Source organism: Talpa occidentalis, unplaced genomic scaffold (assembly GCF_014898055.3).
Source record: "Talpa occidentalis isolate TD23 unplaced genomic scaffold, MPIMG_talOcc4v2.1 talOcc4.5, whole genome shotgun sequence".
Classification (NCBI taxonomy): domain Eukaryota; kingdom Metazoa; phylum Chordata; class Mammalia; order Eulipotyphla; family Talpidae; genus Talpa; species Talpa occidentalis.
This window is the reverse complement of record NW_023604861.1, coordinates 74,312,113-74,330,470: the sequence shown is the minus strand read 5'-3', so window position 1 is coordinate 74,330,470 and position 18,358 is coordinate 74,312,113. Positions and strand designations below refer to the sequence as shown.

The following is an 18,358-nucleotide window of genomic DNA, read 5'->3' as shown; positions in this document are numbered from 1 at the left end:
GAAGTCTCTTAAATTCACAAGTTCACTTTATGTTAACTAGTATTTCAGTGAGAGTGCTAGTTCTCTAAAATCAAATTTTAAGAGGAAACACATTTGCACCCCCAGCCACACCCATTGCTAACTTATTTGTTGAGATGTTTTTGCTTCACTGATGTTAACTCTAGAGTTACCTGAAATTCTGCCCTCATTAGCAAGAATTATCCCCTTATTATCATATGATACTAAAAGAGAACACTGAACCATATTTATCATTATTTGTGTCTATCCCAGAATCTTTTATTCCTTGCAGCTGTTCTGTCTTTACTGATCCTTTTCTCTTCCTCCACTCCTATCCCACCTTCCCACTACCATTGATTTACTCTGAAGATAATTTCTAATCAGATCATTCACATCTAGGCAAATATTAGCACCTAGAATATTGGAAAATACAATGAAAATTCTCCTTAAAACTCACAACATAAAACCAATAATTCTTGGCCTGCCTTGTGGCTCAGGGATTAAAGTCTCAGTGCTATCAAGCTATCACCAGTCACTGCACCAGCCACTGCAGTATGAGTTCTATCCCTGCCTGGGAGCTGACCCACATGGCACAGCAGACCTCTCCTGTCTCGCCTGCTGCTCCCCTCAGCAGTGTATTTCAGTAGATCTACTTGCTCTGTTCCCCACTCTATCTCTGGTGCATCCTCTCACTCCCCCCCCCCCCACATCTCTGGCCTACACCCCAGTTCTTATATGTATAAATAAATAAAAATAAATCTTAAGAAAAAAGCAAAACACAATAATTCTTCTGGGAATTGGGTTAGTAGAGTCGTAAAACCTAATTTAGCCCTGAGATTCATTCTATCTTTGCTGATTTGTTCTTGCTTTTTCCCTCTTGTCAAAAATAAAAATCACCACCACTTTAATGCTATCTAAAGGCTTTTTTTTTTAATCACCAATAGTAGTAGTAAAGAAAGTTAGAGAAAGAAAGTCACTTTTCTTTTTTCTCAAACCTGTAAAGAAAGATAATGTAAAGGATTTGGGTGGGCCTTTGAGGCTCCGGGTGAAAGAATGGGATTGATGCAGGAAGATGGTGAAGGTGAGGAGATATGGGGGAGTCTTTACTTCAACCAAGTGGCAGAGTGGAGTAGTATTCTTCTTCCTCTCTTGCCTTCCTCTCTGCCTCCATGCCTGACACAAGGGTGCTGTGGGTCTCTGAGGCAAATATTCAAGGCTGTAATAGATTTGGGAGTGGGAGAGGGGGAGGAGGGAAAAATCTCAGGCAGTTGTGCTAGGTGGAAAGAAGGAAGAAGAGTTTATATTTTCACCAACCTAGTTTTTGAGCCTATTGAAGCTATTTGTGAATAATAAAAATACATAAGTGTCTATCTGTATGTGTGTGTAAATCTATATGCAAGGAGGAAAGGAAGGAGCCTTTCCTCTAGCTCTAGCTCCCCACACGAGAATTGTCATTTCCCTGTTGGTACACATCTATATTTGTATTATCTTTGTTATTATAAATGAACTCAAGATATTTGTGGACTACAAAAGACTTGTGGTTTAAGGGCATTAGTGATAATTCAGAAACCCCACATCACTGCTGATCAAGCTTGCTAGTCTTTATCTTCATATTTCTTAAAGCTGCCTACACCTTCCATCACAACCAGCACTGCCTTCATATGTTACTTCTTTCTTTCTTTTCTTTTTTAAGATTTATTTTTTTTTATTTATGCATACAAGAACTGGGATGTAGGCCATAGGAGCAGGAGGTAAGAGGATTCACCAGAGACAGAGTGGGGAGCAGAAAAGGCAGATCTACTGAAATACACTGCTTAGGGGAGCAGTGGGCAAGACAGGAGAGGTCTGCTGTACCATGTGTGTCAGTTCCCTTGCCGGGGATCAAGCGCATGTCACAGTGGCTGGCGATAGCTAGATAGTGCTAAGAGTTTAATCCCTGTGCCACCAGGGAGGCCCCGGTTACTTCTTCCTTGAATTACTGCTTCAGCTTATCAAATGTCTTCATTACGCTTCATTTTTATTTTCCCCCTAATTCACATCAGAGTGAGCATTCCTGAAGATAGATATGCTCATGAAGATTACACTGCTTAAAATCCTTCTGTGGTACCATATTGCCTTAAGTGTAAAGTTTGAACCCTTTAGTATTGGTATGGAAGTTCTGTGACTTAAATCCTGATTCCTCCTCTGTACTCCCAACCACACATTCTCAGCCCTTTAGGGACCATTGGCTCATAGTTCCCAGAACCTGCCTGACCATCTCTGGCCTTTGTACTATAGGATTTCCTCTTTGGGGAACATACTTTCCCCATTTTTCACCCAGTTAATGCTAAGTAACTGACTTTTAGAGCTTAGATTAGTTGTCAATTTTCCTGCAGACTGAGCTGAAGGGTGGAAGGGGTTAAGTCTCAGAGCTATCCAGCTGTCCGCAGCCACTGCAGCAAGAGTTCGATCCCTGGCCAGGGAACTGACCCACATGGCTCAGCAGACCTCTCCTGTCTTGCCTGCTGATCCCCTCAGCAGTGTATTTCAGTAGATCCTCGTGTTCTGCTCCCCACTCTGTCTCTGGTGAATCCTCTCACTGCCCCCCCGATCCCCCCACCTCTGGCCTACACCCCCAGCTCTTGTATGCATAAATAAATAAAATAAATCTTAAAAAAAAAGACAGCTGAAGTTGCCTTACATGTACTCTCTAAATATATCCCTGTCACAACCCTCACCACTCTATTTTTAATCAATATTTGTTATTTATTATTAGTATTTATATCATTTTGTTTCCCTTTACTCTCTCTTAGTTCATGGGTTTCCATTTGGGCAAAGACTGGTCTCTATTTTCAGTACAGATCTCACCATATAGGAGGTACAATATTTCAAATAATGAAATATTGAGCTCCTTCATTTATAGTTGAGAAACCAAGGTGCAGAGAAATAAATTACCCATAAATCAACACACACTATTATTTTTTTAAAGAATAGTTTTCTGCCATATTTTTTTTTAAAGATTTATTTATTTGTACAAGAACTGGGGTACAGGCCAGATGTGCAGGAGGGTGAAAGGATTCACCAGAGATAGTGCGGGGAACAGAACAGGCAGACTGACTGAAATACACTGCTGAGGGGAGCAGTGGGCGAGACTGGAGAGGTCTGGCGGTGCCATGTGGGTTGCTCCGCGGCTAGCAGGGATTGAACCGGCACTGCGGAGGCTGCAGGCAGCTTCACAGCACTGCGCTCAACCGCATGTGCCACCAGGGAGGCCCAACACACACTATTTAAAGGCAGACTGCCATCTAGTCTAGTGTTTGTTTTCTCTTTCAGGAATTACAGATTCACATGTCTATTAAGGCCAGAGAGACAACATATTTTTATAATTATTCTGTCATTTTCCCAGGACATGTGTTTTTCTAATACTACATTTTCCCATATATGATAAAGATCTATTTTGATAAAAGAAATGTTTTCCTCTTAAACTACCACATAAGAAAAACAATAGTGTGACGATCATGGTTATGTTGTGACTTGAGAAATTATAGATGATCCAAAGTTGTTCCTTCATTGAGGTGCCATGGGAGTTGTATACACATAAATATGGCGCTCAGTGTGTGGTTTTAGTCTTTGGATTCTTGCCCTAGCCTGGTACTCAAAAGCTCCTGACCTTTCCCGTTTCATCTCTAGTTGTTAAGCTCCCATATACACTGGTAGACACACGGACATACCCTGTACATACCATCTTTAATGCCTCTCATCCTCTCTGTCTTTTCTTCCTGCTGTCTCTGCTTAAATTAACCTCAATACATTGCCTGCTACCACCCACTCTTATTGTTTGGTGCTTGATGGACCCCAGCTCAAAACTCTAAACTCAAAAGCTGTTTCTAGGCAGAGACTTCTGTGGTGTGTGAGCGTGTGTGTGTGTGTGTGTGTATTAACAGATTACAAAAGAACTTTTGCAAATATGTTATTCAGCTGTCCCATTTAGGTACAGTTGCCTAGAATTCTTAACATAGTTAAAGGAGAGTCCAGGATTAAATTACATGGTTCTTGAATTTTCAAGAGGTGGCTTATTGCCTTTGGTATCAAATTTGATTAAACTTGTTAACTTTAATGCCATTTGGTTCTGTTGGGGAAGAAGAATTAAATTGCTTTCTCTAGAGATTGAATTTTTTTCTACTGACTAAGGAACAGAACATTTATTAAAATTATCTTGGTGACCTGAAAGAGAAATGTACTTCTTTTACCTCAGCGGAAGCAGGTCCAGGGCATTATTAGCACATGGTAAAAATTGAATAATTGAGCAACACTGACTTCTTTGGGATTCAGCCTTCCAGCCCCTGCTGTGTGATTAGTTCTGTCCAAGCTGCTGGCATGCCAGAGCAGGGAGCCTGCAGAGGATTAGGAGGGAAAAACCCTTTAGTAAGTCTCAGATACTAAAGACATTTGATTTAATTTTACATGTTACACATGATAATCTGGTTTCCCTTGGCAACCTTCAGTTCTGCCCTGCTTTATAATCAGATGATTGCAGGATACAGGCAGACTTGGTGGCCTCACCTGGAAGTGGCTATAGAGAACAGAGTTTACCTCAGGAGTGAAAAATGTCACTGAAAAAAGCCAGAAGAGTCTGAGTCCCCATGAAGGGACAGAAAATTCTCTATAGCTTAGATATCCGTGAAAATTTTGTTGATGAAGAAGGAGGTTCCAGAACTACCTATGGAGAGTAATTTGGGATGAGAGGGAAAGGGATCAAGTCTTGTAAATCTTTGCAGTGATAATGTTATTTGTGAATTGTAGACAAGGTTTTAATTAAAAAACTACAATAATAGTTATTATTTATTAAATACATGCCAGGAATCTTACTTGGTTCTTTACTTACACAGTTTCATTGAAACCTTACAATATCTCTGCAAAGGATGTATTAATATCTGTTTTATAAATGAGGAAGCAAGTACTTTGTAATGGCTTAAAATAAGGTGACGCAATTTTGACTACAAGATTTCAGCTTTAAGAGAGGTATTATTCCTTTTTAAAACACCTCAAAGTCCTCTAAAGTTTAATTTTACCTCTATTGGAAACATTATGTAGACTTATAAATGTCTATTAATGTAGCCACCTAGAAAAGTTTAAATTATAATCATTTTGTTCTAACTCTCTCATTTTGTATCTTAGGAAATTGAATAATAGTTCACTTAAAGCCTAAAGCAGGGTCTGCTGACTCCTAGGCTGACTCCTAGTAATTTATATATTATACTATGCTCATAAACTTTCAAAGGGGACTTGAATAAATGGAAGGAAAGTAGGAGGGGGTCTTATAGTATTATGAATGGTATTAGTTTGGGCTTGCAAAATTAACAAATCAGAAGGTACAGATATTTAGGCATTGGCAACAGTTCTTATAGCTAGTGATTAATTTATTTGGCTTGGCTCATGTCTTTTTTTTTTTTTTAAGAGTTATTCCTTTATTGTAAGATTTTTATTTTATTTATTTTTGCGTTGAAGAACTGGGATATAGGCTAGAGGTGCAAGCGGTGTCTCCCCACAGAGACAGAGTGGGGAGCAGAACAGGAAGATCTACTGAAATACACTGCTGAAGGGAGCAGTGGGTGAGACAGGAGAGGTCTGCTGTGCCATGTGGGTTAGCTCCCTGGCCAGGCATAAACTCAGGCAGTAGGGGCAGTAGTGCTGCAACTTAACCCCTAGGCCACCAGGGAAGCCCTTGGCTCACATCTTAATGAATTAATGTACTGAGTTTTTCCAAATGATCATAAGTTTCTAGAGCCCTCCTGGTCATTTAAAAAGACATACAATATCCACATACGTATCTGTGTGGGTATTCATATGTATATGTATGTATTCATATGTATGTGGTATGCATGTGTGCATGTATCTACAGGTCTAGAGGTGGATACAAATATGTGAGTGGTAATGTGATAATGACTGGCCATTTTTCTGACATGTAGAAACAGAGACTACATAATGGCATTTTAATGACTTACACATATCGACTTCTGTTACATTCACAAGGTGCTAATACTGAGGAATGGCATGTCTTTACCTTTCTTTGGGATGAAAACTGTGGGAGTCTAATAGCAAACTGAGCAATCTTAATGTTATACACTTACTATGCAAAGTATTGTACGTGAATTTCATTTAATCCTCCTAACAACTGTGTTTGTGAATGTTGTCTTCATTTCAGCAACTCTTTTAGTTTATTTATCCTTCTCAGCACATTTCCCCTAACATTTTATTATGAGAATTTTCAAATACAAAGTTGAAAGGATGGTACAGTGAACATCCACATACCCACCTAGATTCTATAATTGTTCCTATTTTTCCATATTTGCTTTCTTGAATATCTAGCCAACAGCTTATCCATCTATCCGTCTTAGTTTTTGTTCTATTTCAAAATGAACTACAGAGATTAGTACATTCTAGTGCTAACCATGTACATGTGAATGTCTTCAATTAGAATTAAAATGTGTTAGCCCTATTAAAAATAAAAACAAGAAAAAAATGAGCTTTTTCAGTTCTGTGTTATGGGGAAATAATGTGTACTCAGCCACTTTGGGTCTTCCCCTATGAAATAGTAAGATAATTTAAGAATAAAAAGTAAGCTACCCATGTTAAAAAAAAAAAAAAAACATTTGAACCTCAATAATGAGAAATAGAAATCTATCGGGAGAAAGGGGGGATACCCCTGTTGAATTCCTAAGCCACAGCAAGTCAGCATTACAAAGTGACATCTTACCTCATTTCTGAGGTCATCACACATTTCTGAACATTAACTCCTATGTAAAAGGGAGACTTTGATTAGCAAATTAGCTCTGTACTTTGGTGATGATATTGCAGCTTAATTTCAATGAACATTTTTTCTCCTTTTCTCCTTTCTTGGTGTGACTAAATTGCTACACAGCATGCTGCATGGTTGCTGGTAAAACAGGAAATGGGGTAAGTAATTTAGGTAGGGAATTTTTACTACCATTTAAATATAAGACACCTAGTTTTACTACTTTTACAAAGTAGTACAAAGTAGAAAAGCAGTACTTTTACTACTACTGTCTCTTTTTTTAGAGTGAGCTCACTAGCTACTAAAGAAATGGGCACAAAAAGAAAATTTTTATTGTATAAATAGGTGTCAACTTTGTTTAATTCATTAATTTTCATATCATATTCATAGTCTATGAAAGCAGATTCATTTTTTTTGGGTGACAAATGTGAATGTGAATATATATTTTATATGCATTAGGTACGTATATAATATAGTTTGTAAAGATAATTTAAAGGAATAAATTTGGTCTTAGAAACTATATTTTGAAATTAATTATTCTATAAAAGACACAAAGTGAAATCCTAGTTAAGGTTGAACAATTAAGTGAAACAGTTGGCAGCCAAATGTGTTTTGAATTTAGAATTTTTTAGATTTTGGAAATGTAATCTGATGTTAAATACCCTATGTAACATACCTCTCCTCCAGGGTTGGGGTGGGTGCTATATAATCAAATATATGAATGTTTCTGCAGTAAAACATGTAACTATTCACACACATATAGCAAAGTCTCTAAATAGCTACACATATTCAAATCACGGTTTGACTGACAACTGTGTTTTTGGAAAAAAAAAATCTGTAATTTTCCAGAGCTTTAAGGATTTTGAAGCTAAAAATCTAGTAACACAAAAAGGGCCATGATGTTGCTGGAGGGCCTGGTATTCTCTAGAGAGAAAAACACAGAGGAAAGTATGGGTTTCTCTATTAGCATCTCTTATTTCGTAAAGTGATTTATAGAAAGGTAATTTGGCTTTTTTGGAGGATTTGTACTTCATATTTGTACTTCATATTTGTACTTCATACTTCAAAAGGTAATAATCACTTGTTTATTGAAGGTTTTGGGGTTTAGTCAGGTTGTATTAAATTAGTCTCCAATGTTTATTATTCTGGCATAATAATTTTGATTCTGCATTTGAGAAATTTGTCAGCAAAGTCTGAGCATACTATTTTTAAAATGCTTCCAGTTTCCAGCCACTGGCTTGTGAGTTGCTATTGTTATTTTTCATTAAAGGATTTTAAACTAAGCTTAGTTCTTTCAAAAGATTCTGATTAATATATAGATACTGAGACAGAAAAAATAGGACACTAATCTTTTCCTTCAGTGTCTCCAGTTCATTCTATGTTTAAAAGATTATAGAGGAATTGTTATTAAATAATTGATGCAATTGGAAAAAAAATTGTGTTGGCTATTTTGGGTCATCTTTTCTCTAGAATGGTTGTCATGTATCTATACAAAAGTGACTGCAGTTGACATCCTCATTTGTAGTTACCTGACAGAGGAGAGAGGGAAATGCAATTTCTAAGTACTAAATGGGGGTTGAATTTACCTTAATGACTACTAATTCCACTAAAAGACAGGCTTTCATGCTAAGGATCTCTGTGAAAACATGTACCCTAAATCATATCAGAAATATTGTTAGCCACATTCAACGTGCAGGACTGAAAACCTGTCAGTTTAATATTTTATATTTACCTATATTAAGGATAAGGTTTCTAAGAAGATTGTTAACCCTTCCTCTAGCTCTTTGATCTGGAAGTTGGAGTTTTTAAACTGAGCTAAAATGTTCTACATGTATTATTTCAAAGACTATGAAGTTTTTAAAATAAACATATAATGAGTATTGTTTTAACCATTGTTAGGATTGGCACTTGCTGCAACCCTTTGTACTCTCCAGAGTCTAAACAGTTTTTAAATCATTTTCTGTTCTTGTGTTTTTTTTTTTAACTTTTTATCCTTTGAAATGCATTCTCATACATTATTTACTTTTCAACTATGATCTTATTTTATGTAAATATCATTAAACTATTGATACAATATTAAGATAGTCATTTAAAATACCTAAAAATGTCCCTGATATTCCAAGAATTAGAAAGTTTATGAAGTGCAAACACTTTAGTATTTTTTTTTAAAGATTTATTTTTATTTATTTATGCATACAAGAACTGGGGGGTAGGCCGGAAGGTGTTGGAGGTGAGAGGATTCCACCAGAAATAGAGTGGGGAGCAGAACAGGCAGATCTACTGAAATACACTGCTGCGGGGAGCAGTGGGAGAGACCGGAGAGGTCTGCTATACCATGTGCGTAACTGCCTGGCCGGGGATGGAACTCCTGCCAATTGCAGTCATGCCGCAGTGACTTGTGATAGCTTGACAGTGCTGAGACTTTAACCCCTGGGCCATCAGAGATACCCACATTATAATATTTGAATAGGTTCTTAAATATAGAGAATTGACTGTTTTTTCAGTTTAGGGCTTGTCTGGATATTTCAATGTTAAACTACAATACCAAAGTATATGAAAACATTCCTACCAATTGTAATCTCAACTGAATATAGAATGTGTATTTCTTAATTTACATTTTTAGAGGAACAGTAGTCCCTGTATATGTCTTCAGGTCAATTAATTTTAGCTAGTAGCTAAATTATTTCCTTCTTCCTATCTGTAGTTAGTAGTGTCTTTTGATCTCAAAGAATTAAATTATAAAGAATGTTGACTATAGTTGTTTCTATCATTGAAAACTGGACTTTAAAAGAGATGATTCACAAGTGTCCCTCGAATCTCTTTTGTGGCCCTATAAATAGCCATAAGACTAATTTAAAGTTTTAATTATTTGAATACTGTGGGCATGTTAGTCTGTTAGAGATCTTACATTGTTCTTGTAGGGTATAGCAGAGAAGTTTTAATAATACCATGCCATGTTTTTCTTTCTTTTTACCTCAGTTCCTTTCTATCACAATTTTAGATTGCAGACTAAAAGCTAGAAATCATAATTGGGACTTCCCCAAACTTATTTATTGGCTCATGAGTAGATTTGGGGGAAATGTTAGATTTTTATTCAGACATTTATCTGATATTAAGTTGATGATCATTTCAGAACATTGATACTTTAGGATTTAATATTTCCTCTTAAGCAGTAAAGGAGGGGGGAAAAGTACAGCTTTACATTCATTTCCCAAAAGTAAGCCCCCATTATCAGAAAGAGAATAGATGCAAACATTGTTAGTTTTGGTTGATACAGTAACACAGTTTTGTAGTTTTTGAGCAATAAAGAGTCCTTTCTGTCCCACTGAAATCTTTTCAATTCTAGCTCAGAAAAATTCATAGCTTACTTATATTTTCGGAGCTTTGAAACTACCTTATATGCCACTAGGAAAAAATGCAGTTCCTTGATTCTCCCAGAATATAAGGTTCATGAATGAGGATTTTTTTGGTTTGCTTTGTGAAAGGTTCGGCGCGGTAAAGAAAAGGAGAGCCAGGCTACATTTCTCAAAGGGAGGGAAAGTTTATTGCGCCCCGGGCGGACCTCACGCACCCAAGGTGGGGGTCAGTGAAGCCGCCAACGTTGTTAGGGGGAAGCAGGGTTTTATAGGGCGAGGAGAGGTCAGGTGGGAAGTTGGGCTCGTATGGCGGGAAAAGTTTGTAGGGCAGGTATAGGTTCGTGGGGCAGGTAGGGGTTCTTTGTCTGAGAAGAGACTCGTGGGGGGGAGGGGGGAGGCGCACCGCCTGAATCCTCCAGGCAGGTATCCGCATTCCTGCCCCCCAGGTGGGCTTCCTGGTTGGCTCCTGCATTCCGGCCTGCTGCATGGACCTTTCACTTTGTTTTTCTGCTTTCTATCTAATATGTAAAATGGCACCTGGCACATAGTAGGCACTCAAATATTTTTTTAATTGCATAAATTCTTGCCTTTAATAGAAAAAATGAAATTTTTCGTTCAGTGAATTAATTTTTCTGTTATTCAGAAAACAGAGTCTGTCGCCTGGAAGAAATGATATAGTTCAGCTAAAAGAAGCCTACAAATGGATAACTCATCCCCTGTTTTCAGAGGAACTGGGTGTTCCCATTGATGGAAAGGTAATGGGTCATTAGCATTGTTAATTTTGTTCACTGGTTTAACTAGTTTTACTTTATTATATGGCGAGTTTTGGTTAGCTGAAAGAATCTTCTTTTTAAATAATCCAGTGGAGGATGTTTGATTTTAAAATGGTAATTTCTAAGTCTTAAATTGAGTTTAAGTTTTTCTTTTTAAAGACTTCTTTGCGATCCAAGACACATATAAGTGTAACAGGTGTAGTGCCTCCTAATTGACCTTAAAAGGTTAGACGTAATTTATGCCTTTAATATATTTATAGTTTAATTGAAGAGATATATTTACTGATACTAAGCAATACATAAATAACTATGAGCAAGTGAGAGTCAATTCTAGACTATCTAATTTTGGTTATCTGTGGCTAATCTTGTTTTCAAGTAGGCAGGCATCCTATTCATCTGCTGTGAGCAGTTCCCTCTGTTTAATTTTAGGCAGAGACTGCCTTTGAACCAGAACAGTCAGTCTTCTCCCCTATTCCAGAGCAGACCTTACCTCAGTTTCTGGATTGGATTGAATTTCAGGGATGAATTCAATAGGTTTCCAGATGTGGAAATGTTAGTGGAACAGGACACATTCCCAACCCATTTTAAATTCAATCTTGGGCCTCCCTGGTGGCTAAGCGGTTGAGCTCTGGGCTGTGAAGCTGCCCGTAGCCTCTGCAGCGCCGGTTCGATCCCTGGCCACTGGGCAAGGGTCCCACATGGTGTGCAGACCTCTCCTGCCTCCCGCTGCTCCCCTCAGCAGTGTACTTAGGTCCTTCTGCCTGCTCTGCTCCCTGCTCTGGCTCTGGTGAATTCTCTCACCCTCCCGTGCTCCTGACTGTACCCAGTGCTTGTATAAATAAATAAAAATAAATCTTAAAAAAAAAAATAAAATTAAAAAAAAAATCAATCTTAATAATATGGTCTCATTGTTTCACCATTTTGCTTGAAGGAAATTCCCTGATTATCAGACATACTCCTATTCAGGTAAAATCACAAAACCCTCTTCCAAAGTTAAAGTCCACCCCATTCTAAATTACATAGCTTTGTTTCTCTCTGTTACTAAGAACAAACTATGTGCTTTAAACTGGGGAGAATAATGAATAAAACCACTTCACAGAGGAAATGAGGTAATGAAAGTACTTTGGAAAATAGAGAAGTCCTGATGCAAAATATTTTTACCTCAGCTTTCAATTTTGAAGTGTAAATAATTTTACACCTTGAATCAGTGAGAACAGAAAATAGAAAAAAAAAGGTACAATAATAGATTCAGGATGACTGCAGTTTTTTTGAATAAAAGGAATATGTTGTAATTTAAGTTTTATTTTATAGTCTGATGAAGAGCAAAAAAGCCTATTCATTGTTTAGAGTAGCAAGAAGCTTGCTGACAATCCAATGCAATAAGTTCATACAGAACTGAGAAAATACAGCACTCAATAAAATAGTGACTTAATATGTCATCTTTTTCTCAATGTTTTGTATATTCTCCATGGAGGTAAATATATAGTGAGTATGAAGTGCTTTTTATGTGTACAAGGATGCTCTTTGTAGAATATTTAATACCTTAAAAATTTATTAAAAACTGAAAAATAAATGTCCAACAGTTTCTACAGTTGAAAAGATACCCATGATATAACATTAATTGAATAAAGCAATTTTCTGAAAGTATATTTAATATCCCAAAAAGTATATACATTTGTGTCTGTATTTATAAAAATGTTGAGAAGGAAACACACCAAACTCTTACTACCTCTACCTCAGTGGTATGGGATTGAAAAACCATCCTGTGTTTGATTGTTTTATAATTTGTATGTATCACTTCATAATAAAACAAAAAATGAAGATCTCTCTTTTACAATTCAGATCCATAAAGAAGTTTGAATGATTTTTTTAAAAGTCTCATATAGATTTTTTATTTTTATTTTTTTATTATTTTTCAAGATTTATTTATTTATTTATACAAGCACTGGGTACAGTCAGAAGCACGGGAGGGTGAGAGAATTCACCAGAGCCAGAGCAGGGAGCAGAGCAGGCAGAAAGACCGAAGTACACTGCTGAGGGGAGCAGTGGGCAGCAGGAGAGGTCTGCGCGCCATGTGGAACCCTCTTCCTGTGGTCAGGGAGCAGCCGGGGATCGAACCGGGGAGGCCCTCTCATATAGATTTTTTGAACATGCTTTTTTGCCTTGTTAATAATTCTCAGTATAATATTGGCATGGATAATTCTTTGTTTATTTCAGCTACCTCTGTCCAATTCCCCGAATTCTCATTTATCTTCACATTTAATTTTTATACAGTGTACTAAGTCATACAAATATATTTTAAAATGTGCTTTACACTTGTTTTTTGGTAGGCTCACTAGTGATTGAGCTTTAGAAATTAAAAAAAAAAAAAAAAAGAAAAAAGATTTCCTTTACAGCTGCCCTGTGAACAAGCTGATTTGATAATAGTATTTCCAGTTTTCCTTGTCACTCTTTTTCTGAGCCAATTTTGATAGTTAATTTCTATTTCCATTCATAAGTTCTTAGATGTTGGTTTCCTTTTGCTCATTTTAAAACTGTCTTTATAATTTTTAGAGCTTGTTTGAAGTGAGTGTGGTCTTTGCTCACCCAGAAACAGTTGAGGATTGCCACTTCCTGTAAGTTGCCACGTAAACAATGTCAATTGTGTAAAATGTTGTTAATGCTCTTTGGCTTTCATGAAGATAGTATTGCTCCTCTTCTAATGAATAGCAGAACTTTGTTCGTTTAAAATGTGCTCTATGAGATAGGCAAACCAGTGCAATTTTTTTTTTTCCCGATGACCTGAACTTCACAACCATGTTGTATAAATTATATTTAAATTACATTCATCCTAGAATAAACTCATTAACCTTTTATATTAACTTGAATTTTACTTTAGACGTGTGATATGCCCAGATTGTTTCAAGCCAGCCAAAAACAAACAGGTAAGTATTCCTGCCTTTTCTTCTGTAGCGAGTTTTCTCTGACCTGAATATTCACATTAACTGTAAAAAAGATATGCATTAGAAATGTCATAATCTATTATACTAAGAATCAGTCTTTAAACATTCCCAGTTGCTACATTAATTTTTTAATTTATTTATTTTTAAATTCTTAACACCTTTGCCTCTGGCTAGGAAGTCTTAACACAGATTCTCATGTTTGTTTTGCTGCTGGGTTGTTCCCTGATGTTAAATTTAGAACTAGTGTTTCAATGATGTTTTTGTTATCTGTTTGGGGAAATTGAACTTTTAAAATTTTAATCCTCAAAATTACATCATCTGGGAAAATTTGTGGCATCAGCATTCCAAGCTTTTGTGTAATACCCATTTTCTAGAAATTAGTGTTTTAAAGATGTAATCCAAAGTAAATTATTTAGGACAGTCCTATTTCAAGTTACATTTGCCAAGAAAAAGGCATTTTATTCAAACTCAACTTTATTGTCTACATGTACTTTTGGTTTCTATTGTGCCAGGATAGAATGGCAAGATGTGCTATTAGGAAACTTTCATACCTAGTTACTTAGCTCATTTTGTGCAGACTCGGGCACTCCTAGTTTTACTGACCTTCATTTTGTTGTTTAAAAGAACGTAAGTTTATTATTAAAGATACGTTTGTTAGTCCTTCATTGATAATTGTTGGGCCTTGTAGAACTTGGGGAATAGGTGGAGGATTTGTAGCACTTGCCAGATGCCCTGTGTAGAAATACTCAGACGTGCAAACAAAGCCTAAAGCAGTGCTTTCCTCTTTTTCTCACATCATGGCACACCTGAAATGTTATCATTGTTTATCCAGCATCCTGAGCTTAACAGATGTAGTTGCTCTATATTGTAAGCAATAGGCCCAGAATTTCTGGGGTCCCTGGCTTTCTGACTAAAGAGATCAACATCTTGGAACAACTGTAGCTCACTGCTTTGCCATACCTTGGGACGCACTGCCCAAAGCACTGCAGGCCACATTTATTAAAGATATGTTTTTGTTGTTGTTGTTATCTTTGAGGACATATGAAAGTACAAGTGTCAAATAGTAGGATTAGGAAATTTGTGTCAAGGCATCAACATACCATTTAGTTAATAGGTGTAACAGTTTTCCTGCCTCATAGCTGCAGGTAAATTGAATAACCTTGAAATTCTTTTGGTCTTCAGGTTTTGTATCTTAAAGAAAAAAGCAATCACTTAATTTTCAGTTCTAACTTTATGACCCTAAACCAAAATATGGTTAGAAAACCATTGCTTTCACGATAAACTCTTGAGATACCGTTATTGTCCCTCTTTTCAGTCAAATAAAAAACAATCGTGAATTATCAGAGTAATCCATGTGTATATGCACTAATTGGTTTTACAATAGTATATCTAACATGGGGTTTGGCTTTAATTAAAAAAAACCCAGTAAGGACATTTGTTGTAGATACCCATCTCTTCAATATAGTGGATTCATTTACTTTGTCACTAATGAGTGACAGTGAGTTGGTAGATGCCAGGGCAGGTGGTTGACTTTGTTTTACCCTTATCCTGGCAGCCAATTCCTATAATTCCTGGGAAGAAAAAACACTCAAAATGCATTTGCTATAGTGTTATAGATTTTGTATTTGAAAAATAGTATATTTCAAGGAGAGTGGGACAATGAAGTGAAGAAGATATGCTCTGGCATTATACCATCTACCGGGGGGTCTAGACACAGGGTAGATTGAAGAGGAGGGTGATGGAGGAGGACTGGTTGCAGGCCTGATGTTATGAACACTTATGTTTTATTTATTTTCTTGAAGCCACTAAGTATTTCCCCCTTTTAAATATGGCTTTAAAATGATATAATTTCTTACCACTGATGTTTTCCTGTCTATATGATAAAAATGTTTTTCTTCTCATTTTGCCCTATGTAGTCAGTATTCACTAGAATGGCAGTCTTGAAAGCTTTGAATAAGATAAAAGAAGAGGATTTCCGCAAGTAAGTAGTTGTACAGAAACAAGAAAGCATCATGGAATCTTAGACTAGAGGGAATGTTAGAGATAATCTGAATTAAAAAGCAAGTCTGGAATAGGATTGTGTCTTAGTCACTGTTCTAGTTCCTGTCTCTGGTACAGTACTTAACATGTAGTGGGGTTCAGTAAATGTTTGTCAAATTAATATTTGAATTTACGAATCAAGTCCACTTTGCTTATCGTTTAGATGAGGATGTTGAGAACGAAAGAGGGAGTTGACTTGCCTAAGATTTTAACTGGGTAATAGATAGTGGACCTAGAGTCAGGTTTCTTGACTCTCCAGTCCAGTGCTGGTCCTATTACATCTGTAATCTTGCATGTCCTAGTATTTTTCCATTTCCAGAAGGCAATAAAAAGATTCATGTGTTAGGGCCTCCCTAGTGGCACAGCAGTTTGAGCGCTGCACTGTGAAGCTATCTGCAGCCTCTGCGGTCCTGGGAGAAAACCCACATGGTGCGGCAGACCTCTCCTGTCTTGCCCGCTGCTCCCCTCAGCAGTGTCTTCGGTCCATCTACCTGTTCTACTCCCTGCTCTGTCTCTGGTGAATTCTCTCACCCTCCCACGCCTCTGACTGTACCCCAGTTCTTATATAAATAAATAAATCTTTTTAAAAAAAGATTCATTTGTTAAAACATGCAAGATACAATGAACCTGATAGTCTATTTTTTGTTTTGATGAAATATTATTGTAGTTACCCATCCAGGATATCCTTGAATAAGTTTCAAGCAATGAATTTATGAGGAAGATTTAATACATTTTACTGGGTAAAGGCATATCTCAGTATTGAATTATTTTTATTAAATTTTAGAAAGTGAAACAGTTACTCTTTACAAGCAAGAGTTCTGAATAAATTATTTCTTTGTTAAACATTCTTGGGAAACTATATGAAATTTTTAAGCCATGCATTTGGTGTTAAGTTCACATCTAATCAGGTTTCTAGTACAGTTTGGACATTCCTATGATGAACAGAGAATAAAGTCATACATTGCTCTTTCCTTCCTGTCTTCAGTTGGATTGAAATTTTTAGCTACAAGGAAATAGTCTGCCTCATTCTATTTCTTTCTTTCTTTTTTTTTTTTTTTTTTTTTGACTCTATGTTTTGACTCCCAAGATCTTGAAATAAGTTGGAAAAGATAGAAAAAGAGTAGAATAGCCCCGTGGAACTTACTCATAGACTAATCTGTCACTGCACATCAACTTTCCACAAATAATTGAGGATTATGTAAATCAGCAGCAAGTGTTTGTGGATAGCAAAATAGCTAAAGAACTTAGAGAAGTTTCTGCTTCATATATATGGATTTTTCTCCCAATCTCACGGTTGTTAAAAATTGTCATCTGGGAACATGAGGCCTCCTGAGCATGAAAGGTAGTAGGAAAACCCTGATTTATTTAGTACCACTCTCATGTATTAAAAGTAGTATTCTAGGGCCTCCCTGGTGGTGCAGGGGTGAAGTCTTAGTGCTGTCAAGCTATCACCAGCTACTACAACATGAGTTCAATCCTCAGCCAGGGAGCTGACCCACATGGCACAGCAGACCTCTCCTGTCTCACTCTCTGCTCCCTTCAGCAATGTGTTTCGGTAGATCCTCCTGTTCTGTTCTCCGCTCTGTCCCTGGTGAATCCTCTCACCCCTTGTGCCTCTGGCCTACACCCCAAATCTTGTAAAAAATAAAAATAAAAATAAAAATAAATCTTTAAAAGTAGTACTTCAGAGGCCTGAAAGATCCTTAAAATTCCTACACTTAAATTAGGAAAAGGCTTTAGTCCTTGAGCAACTTGAGTTCTGTGTCTGTCTTCGACCATGCCGATTCATTGTAGTTATGTGATTTAATATCATGTCTGGAAAATAGTGGTTATAAAATTTATTTTGTTTTACAGGCAGTTTCCTTGTCCTCCAAGCTCACCAAAGGCAGTATGCACTGTTCTTGAAATTGAATGTGCTCATGGTGCTGTTTTTGTGGCTGGTAAAATATTTAGAATATACTTGCATTGCCAATTTATCACCCTTTCTCAAAAACCTCAACCAACTCCTCTATTTTCTTCTTGTTAGGTTATTAGGTTCTGATTAGCTAACTCTTTGGAGACTAGAACTGACAAACAAGCTTATTTTCTATAGGCATTCTTAGGGATCAGTCAGGAGGTGTCCTGTAAAACACCATTCCAAAGGGAAAGGTACTTCTCAGATTTTGATAGCTTTTATCAGAGAAACATGTGAAATATGGGTAGATGTAGAAGCCAGAAACTGGTCAGGAGAAACAGCCATGGAAATGATGTTTTATAACATGAAAGCAAACTTGAACAAATAATTTTATCATTTCAGAATGACTAACACTTCTGTCTGAAAAAAAAAAAAAAAGATTGTCTTAACTTTCCCAAGAGATAATTTAGCAGAGAGTTTTTGTTTTGAAAGCTACAGCTGTTTCATAGTAATAGCTGAAATGAGATTGCTGTTCAGATCCGTGATCCTCTGCCCTGGGGTGGTTAAACTGCCTGCCTTAG

General features: G+C 36.8%; 1 protein-coding gene across 5 annotated transcripts in view; it reads left to right on the top strand.

Moving 5' to 3' along the window:
* Nucleotides 1–18,358, top strand: part of PUS10 (pseudouridine synthase 10) — a 70,694-nt gene that overhangs the window by 32,697 nt on the left and 19,639 nt on the right. For all 5 annotated transcript variants that reach the window (XM_054701580.1, XM_037527445.2, XM_037527444.2 and 2 more), the window contains exons 5-10: nucleotides 6,899–6,933; nucleotides 10,772–10,883; nucleotides 13,455–13,516; nucleotides 13,780–13,825; nucleotides 15,760–15,824; nucleotides 17,738–17,823. In XM_054701580.1, the coding sequence (XP_054557555.1) occupies nucleotides 6,899–6,933; nucleotides 10,772–10,883; nucleotides 13,455–13,516; nucleotides 13,780–13,825; nucleotides 15,760–15,824; nucleotides 17,738–17,823 (406 nt within the window). The remainder of the gene's footprint in view (nucleotides 1–6,898; nucleotides 6,934–10,771; nucleotides 10,884–13,454; nucleotides 13,517–13,779; nucleotides 13,826–15,759; nucleotides 15,825–17,737; nucleotides 17,824–18,358) is intronic.